This window comes from Clupea harengus, unplaced genomic scaffold (assembly GCF_900700415.2).
Source record: "Clupea harengus unplaced genomic scaffold, Ch_v2.0.2, whole genome shotgun sequence".
Lineage (NCBI taxonomy): Eukaryota > Metazoa > Chordata > Actinopteri > Clupeiformes > Clupeidae > Clupea > Clupea harengus.
Window position 1 is genome coordinate 40,624 of NW_024879877.1, and position 8,107 is coordinate 48,730.

The 8,107-nt window shown below is 39.2% G+C and overlaps 1 protein-coding gene across 1 annotated transcript in view; it reads right to left on the reverse strand.

Annotated features, from left to right (window-relative positions):
• LOC105912777 (alpha-2-macroglobulin-like) overlaps positions 1-3,036 on the reverse strand; it is a 38,054-nt gene extending 35,018 nt beyond the window's left edge. The window contains exons 1-4 of the mRNA XM_042705337.1: positions 2,885-3,036; positions 2,116-2,296; positions 1,656-1,815; positions 1,424-1,476 (exon numbers count right to left, since the gene is read on the reverse strand). Coding sequence (XP_042561271.1) covers positions 1,424-1,476; positions 1,656-1,815; positions 2,116-2,296; positions 2,885-2,967 — 477 coding nt within the window. The 5' untranslated portion in view covers positions 2,968-3,036. The remainder of the gene's footprint in view (positions 1-1,423; positions 1,477-1,655; positions 1,816-2,115; positions 2,297-2,884) is intronic.
• Between the last annotated feature and the right edge of the window lie 5,071 nt (positions 3,037-8,107).

The following is an 8,107-nucleotide window of genomic DNA, read 5'->3' on the forward strand; positions in this document are numbered from 1 at the left end:
GTTATTTTTTAACAAATAACTCAATTATGATTACAAAGAGGAAAATTCGCAACAAACACCTAAAAACACAGCAACTTTCATCTGAACTTTTTGGAAAAGCTCCCTCGAAATCAAGAATTTTAGGCCGCAACTATCTCAAATAATGTCACCAATATCACCATGATTCCTTTAAGTGTCTTTGTCGGTGCCCCCCCCCCCTTTTTTTAGCCATGCATAGTCTCTATTTATGAACAAGTTTTGTGGTAGATCATTTTTAGTTGGTCATTTTAAAAGTAGATCACAAGCCAAAAAAGTGTGGGCACCCCTGGATTATAGTATGTGCCTGTGTGTTGAAGTGATTATGGTATGTGCCTGTATGTTGAAGTGATTATGGTATGTGCCTGTATGTTGTTCATTTTGCAGTGAAGATGCATCATTTGCATCTGTCTGTTCTGAGGATGCTGTGGTTGTTTTGTAATGAAGTCATGGTTTTCTCCAGTGTTCCACTAAAAATGGTAACCATAAAGGTATATGCCAACACTATAGCTGTTAACCTTATGACGAACACATCTAGTCATCAGGAATATTTACACTTCGGAGCACAACCCCACTTGCCTCTGTTAAAGACCCTAGCCATACAAAGAGGCATTACACCACTGGGCCTCGACCAAAATCAATTCCAGTTTCAACATGAAGTTGATGCTTTTTCTTTCTTCTTTCTGTCGTTTCACACTCAAAGCTACTACCGTATTTTCCGGACTATAAGCCGCTACTTTTTTCCCACGCTTTGAACCTCGCGGCTTAAACAACGATGCGGCTAATTTATGGATTATGATACCTGTGACTGTATACGGTGGCTTTGTGTTTACGGTGGCTTTGTGGAGCTAGGATGCTAGCATGGATGCAGCCGCATGGATGCTTAGCTCCACGCGATTTCTCAGTATCTCTCAATAACTTAACTAATGTCAAAATAACCACAGTCTACCAGCGTAGACAGAACACAACTCAAAACACTTTAGAAAATAAAATAAAAGTTTACAACAATACAAATCCAGTCTTCAAGTTCTTTAGCTCACTGGTTTCAAACTAGCGTCTGTCTTCAATCTAACGTTCTAGCTTCTGATTGACTCTTGCGACTGTGCGCTCTTAAAGCAACAGTGCACTTATCTAACTGGCAAAACTAACTATTGTATTAGTTTTGATATTCATTTTAGCCTGTGTAAAGTTAATTTGTTTCAATGTTGCGGTAGGCACCTGCGGCTTATAGACATGTGCGGCTTATTTATGTTAAAAATTATTATTTTTAAAAAATTCAGTGCGTGAGGCTTATATTCAGGTGCGCTCAATAGTCCGGAAATTACGGTAATCCCTTCCCTGCTCTTGTCTGTGTGGTCTAGCATGGAAGTTTGGGCTTAGGACACGTGGCAGTTTAAAAATATCTCACCTTTTCACTGAGCGGAATGAAATTGGTGTCCATGGTGACCACTCTGAAATGCACTGTGGGTAAGCGTAGTGTGAGAATCTATCACATCATTGGGTGGTGAAATCATTCGGAGAGTTTTACAGAATACAAGTTTACTTGTAGTGAAAGAAATCGACACGTTTATCTACACAACTCTTTTCTAAAGCAGTAAAACTCTGCGCTGGGTGTGTGTGTGTGTAGCACCTGGACGTACCTGTTTGGCCTGGGCTGTATATGGGTTTATCTGTCTGGATGAAGGTAATGGGAGCAGGTTTTGGGATGAACTTAACCAGATTCTCTGAAGTCCAGTGAGATGTTTGGCCTTTGACATCCACTTTGATCTTCTGCACAGTGTATTCATTCACTGAAGGGGCCTGTCAAAGAGCAGTGTAAACACTAGATCAGGGGGCCCAGTAGCTGGGTTTCCATACAAATTTGTACGTGCATTTTGATCATAGAAATAAGAAATCCTGACTGGAACTCACATAAAATCTTCAAATGTGAATAATAATTAACTCTCAATTCACATTCACAGGGTATAATGCAACTAAGGTTGATGAAAACAGGTTCATGTGAAATCACCATGGTTTAGTTTCAGTGCACTTGTAGAGACTTATAAACCATGGTTTAGTTTCAGCGGTAGAGGGTCTGGAACACACAGGTGAGCTACTGACCTGGAACTGGAAACAGCGGTGAAAGTCCTTGTCTGATGTTTCCTGGTGAAGAGTCTTCTTCTCGTCTCCATTAATCAGATATATGGACATAAGCAGAGTCTCATTTGGACTCAGGAGGCTGGCACAGAGTTGGGCTTCTGACTCTGACCTTATCAGGGCAGGAAAGGTCACCAAGAAAGACCTAGAGAGATGAGCACCTTTTTCATTAGTTTACAGGGGAGTCTCCCCATGTATTAAAAGAAACAAAAACACTTTGATTTTTGTTAAATTTGAATTAAATGAAAAATAAATAGTCGAGATATTCAGAACACAGAATTACACTTAATCATTGTCACTGTCTGTTACAAGGTCTCAGATCTCATTCCTTGTTTCCTTCTGTCTTTAGCAGTAGCATGGAATACCTTCCCAAGATGGCAAGTCATCATCAAGAGCATTTTGATTTTATAATGATAATACACTATCAGCATCCTATTGTTTTTCTTCAATATCATACATTATTACAGTACATTACACATACAATATTACACCATACTACTTAAATTACTGTATTTGTTGTGATATTATTGGTGATTTGGTCACCCTACACATTTCATATCACTACATATGAGTCTGTCCTTGCGTATGCAAAGGAATTAAGTCATGTTTCACTAATTTGTCCTGTGTTTCTCTTTATGACCTGATTCGTGTAGTTAGTCTCCCTCTAACGGATGTCATTTAAATCAGCAGGAGTAGTGAGAGGACTGAGCTGTGTGCTGAAGGCTGTACTCACGGCTCTGGTGTTCCTGTGGAGGAGCAGAGAGAGTAGAGGCAGCACAGCAGCCCCCCAGCAATCAGGATCCTGATGAGGGCCATTCTTCTGCAGAGGAGAGGCTCACACACCAGTGCTGCTGCTCTGCACTAAACACACTTTTATTCCAACAGGCTAATGACCTCTACTTATGTTGAATGATTAATTTGCCACTAGACTATTTGCTTCTCCTTTCTGGTAAATCATCATGTCAATATCATTTTTGACTCATTCTACTCAGGAAACTGCTACATTTACAAACTGCATTTCAAGCAAATATTTGAAGATTCATGCAAAAAGAAGCCTCTGTACACTCAACCTACAGTATTTCATAGACATTTGCCACTTTCTTAACATAATGAACATCTAATTCCACTAGTCTGCTGACTATGTGTTTGTGTATGTGGGTGTGTTGATACAGAGTGATATGCTGCTCTAGACTGGGGTGTGTTTCCCCGAAAGCACAATTGTGCAATCACCACGGTAAGTGGGAGAGACTGTTTAAAATTATCCTCTCTCTATGATGTAAGGATGGCAATTGCACAACACCGCCCCTGTTCAGAGCCACATGCAGGGTTAAAATGTCAGTGAAGTCCAGCGGGTTATTTAGTCTTTTTTCTGTTTGGTTAGTTACTGTACCAATCATGATCTCTCTAGCTCTCTTGTTCTCCCTCCTCCCAGATTTGCTTTTCTGTAGAAGTATTGATGTTACAGGTGCAAGGATCAGTGGATATTAATCATTACTATCAGTTAATCTACAGGGTAGCACAACTACAGATTAGCAAAAGTCTCCCAGAAGCAGGAGCAGCATGTTTTTTTTTTTTTTTTTTTTTTTTTAAACAACAGAAAGCAGCTTCGGGAATCAGCCACACTGCCTGATTCTACAGACATTGTCCTCTCAGTCATGTAGCACACACCAGTGTAGCATGTAGCAAACAACAGTGTAGCATGTAGCACACAACAGTGAAGCATACAACACACAACAGTGTAGCATATAACACACGACAGTGTAGCATGTAGCAAACAAAAGTGTAACATGTAGCACACAACAGTGTAGCATATAACACACACCCGTGTAGCATGTAGCAAACAACAGTGTAGCATGTAGCACACAACAGTGTAGCATATAACACACAACAGTGTAGCATATAACACACGACAGTGTAGCATGTAGCAAACAAAAGTGTAACATGTAGCACACAACAGTGTAGCATATAACACACACCAGTGTAGCATGTAGCAAACAACAGTGTAGCATGTAGCACACAACAGTGTAGCATATAACACACACCAGTTTAGCATGCAGCAAACAACAGTGTAGCATGTAGCACACAAGAGTGTAGCATGTAGCACACAAGAGTGTAGCATGTAGCACACAACAGTGTAGCATATAACACACAACAGTGTAGCATATAACACACAACAGTGTAGCATGTAGCAAACAAAAATTTAGCATGTAGCACACAACAGTGTAGCATATAACACACACCAGTGTAGCATGTAGCAAACAACAGTGTAGCATGTATTACACAACATTGTAGCATGTAGCACACAACAGTGTAGCATGTAACACACAACAGTGTAGCATATAACACACAACAGTGTAGCATGTAGCACACAGGAGTGTTTGGGGGTTTTGATCAAAGTAGGGTGACCAGATTTCCCAGACCTAAAACCGGGACACTTTGCGCGCGACCGTAATGCTCGTGCACGCACACGCTTTTTATCCTGAACATGTGCCCAGGTCAGACATAGACATAGATTTTGCCAACAGCACATGTAGGCCTACTGTTCACAACATAATGGGGTATCTCAGTTATTATTCATGCATTTTCTATGTAGCCTACATATCTAAGAAAAAATATTAAAAGACATTGAGTGAGTTTTGTGTGGGACCAACTTTATTTTTCAGAATTAAAGCATTCTTTTGGAAAATGTACCCACTGAACTTGTGAAAAAGTTTTTGAAAAGGTATTTTTTATTGCATGGCAATAAACAAACAATTTTGAACTGCTGCCACAGGCTTGAACTAAAGTTATGGTGACACTTTAAAGTAAGGGTACATGAATTATGAATTATTAATGTGCTTTACTTCATTCCTTTATATCTTATGAATCATCAGGAATTGACATGAGTTCATAGCCTCTCATTCATGACCTCATGCATGAACAACACATCAACTAAAGCATTAGGTGGGTACATTATTAGGCACAAGTTGTGTTCAAATCAGAATTTGCGCAGTGATGACCACATTGTTTTGCATGAAAAGAAATAATCATGATCATACTTATTAAATCACAATTCATAATGATGTGCCGTACCTAATGCTTTAGTTGTGTTGTTCATTTATGAGGTCACGAATGACAAATTAACACGTCAATTCCTGATGTCTCATGGGATATTAAGGAATGCAGTAATACATAAATCATTAATGACATAATGCATAATATTACATATACTACATCAATGAATTCATGCGTGAATTCATGATAATTGTATCCTGTACCCTTAGCGTAAAGTGTTACCAGTGTTATTCCAACAACACACACACCCTATTGGAAACATTCATTCCGTATATTTGTTAGAGGAGTTAATTTGCTGAAGTATCATTTTATTGGCTAACGTCCCCTCCTCAGCAGCCCGCTTGAGCTCACCACTTCCAGCGCTAACATTGCTAAAATAGGTGGCTATGCTGCTAGCCCCTGCCTCTACCCACCTGGGGTTATGTTTGGCTGTTTTCACATGATCTTTCACATCTGCGCTACCACCATGGCTTACAGAAAATGAGGTTTTGCAGTGTGTGCAGAACGCTGCATAATCATCGCCCTGGACTAGCTATGGATATAGCCTGACCATTAAAACTAGACAGAAAGAAGAGGCTTTTGCAACAATGTTTACAAATATACATTGTAACGCTGGCTGCACAGATTATGCAGACACAGACCACTACGATTGACTGACACACACACACATTGTTCAAATCATACGCTGGACGCTTTATTAGTCCTTCTACATGGGTTTAGTTAATGATCGGGCTATAATAAGTAGGGATGGGTATCGTTTGGATTTTTTCCAATACCGGTGCTAAACCGATACTTTTAAAACGATACCTGTGCCTAAACGATGCCTGAAGTCCGAGCCTGTTTTTCACTCTCTTAGGTAGTCTGCCATGCCTTGATATTTTTGTTTATTTCACCTAACTAAAAACATTGAGGCAAAAGTGGCATGTATGATTATATTCTAGAATACCTCAGCAATAATAACATGGGAATGAAAGGAATGTAGTAAAAAAAGATTTAATTTAAATCAAATCTAAACAAACCCTTCCAAAAACATACTTTCAGAGGTGCTCAGACTTTGTACAAAAAATACATTGTAAAGATTTTGGAGCAAGGCTTTTGAACTCTGAACTTTGTAAACATAAGTGTTAGTTTTACAAAGGTGAGTTTAGCATTTAGAAAGTGTGTGTGGTTTCACTACTATATATTTATAATTTTAGAGTGACCTGTACCTTTTCAAAACTAGTGTCCCTACAAATGCATATTGATGAGTTAGGTGTAAACACACCTGGGACACCTCAGACAAGAACAATGGCCCTTACCTAATGGCCCTGGAATGTCTTTGTGGCCCGTACCCCCCACAGGATTTCTTGATACACCATGGCCCAATAGAGATCACTGAATTACCATACCCTTATCATATGAATAGCTGTCATTTGCAAATAGGCGGGTCGTCAGGAGCTGAAACCTCACTCAGAGACTGAAAAGTGCAAGAGACTAGTCCTATTCTCCTTACAAAGTGCTTATTTATATTTTTGTTTCAAACTGTGTACATTTGAAAAGAAAAGGGTTCAAGGTTTCTGGGGGTGTAATTTCTATGTCTCTCCGACAAAAACTGGCTGAGCTTTAAAAGCAATTCCCCATAAAAACCACCATATCCCTGCACAGGGAGCGTGGACTTCAATGGGTTAAAGCACAAAGCGACGATTGACGACATTAAAGAAAGGCTTTTTTTTATTCCCAAAGCAATTTTTTTTCTTCAAATTGAACAATATATTAACTGTTTAAAGTATATTATAAATATAAATACATACAAAACACTTGGCTTCAAACTACAGCTTCAAACTTTTTAACTTCAAACTATGAACATTATATTAAAGGAGCCATCGTATGCCCATTTTTCCACAAGTTGATATGGTTCCTTGGGGTCTTAATGAAATGTTTGTAACATATTTTGGTAAAAATACCACAAGAATCATTTCAAACACCTCCCCACAGATTGACCTCTTTTGAGTGCCTGTTTCTTTTAAATGCTAATGAGCCAGCTCCCCCCTCCCCCCTCTCCCCTCCCCCTCCTCCACGAGATGCGCTCGCCTAGCTGTTGCCTGCCCAGCCAGCCATTACCTTTTTAGAAAAATGGCTACTGCAGATGAAGATAGCATTGTGCAACCATATCGTTTTGAACCAGAGTCAGACCCTGAACAAGAAGAGGCTCCCGAACAAGTTTGAGAAGTTAGGGCTCAACAGGACGTTTCTGAATGGTAAGTTACCTTTGTCACTTCTACATTTTTTGTTTGTTTGTACATTGGCTAAGGTCTCACAGTCTTGTTAGCGGTTTTGAGAGCATAGTGGTGCTAGAGATTCGAGATACGTGAATAATTTGTGCATGTATGAGTATGTAGCAAATACAGTGTGTTTATGTAAGTTACTGTTTGTGTAAATGCAAGTAACGGGAACGCCATAAAGATATAAATACTACATGAGTAAAGTTCCATCTGTAAACTAAAGTGTTATCTGACAACAGTAATGGACCAAGCAGGTTGTAGTGGCTAAAGTTCCCTTCTTGTTATCAGGAATTCATTTTCAACATATTCATTCACCTAACCACTCTAGACGGAAAGAACGAGTCTAGTAACAACGGTAGAAAACAGTGTTTTCGCTCCGTCTTTACTGAATACTGAACAATGAAATAACAGTTCTTATACACTCCATCAATGCGCGAGCAGACTACGTCGTAGCTCACTACCACGTGCACTCCAAAGCAACTCTTATGTCCCATGCATATCTGGTTATTCTAAGCAATGCATGTACACTAAAAATATATTAAACTGAAATGCAAAACTATAAAATACAATTATCATTATAATGAGCAATCACTAAATATGAATCTAAACAACATAATATCTTAATCTGAGTCTAAATTACA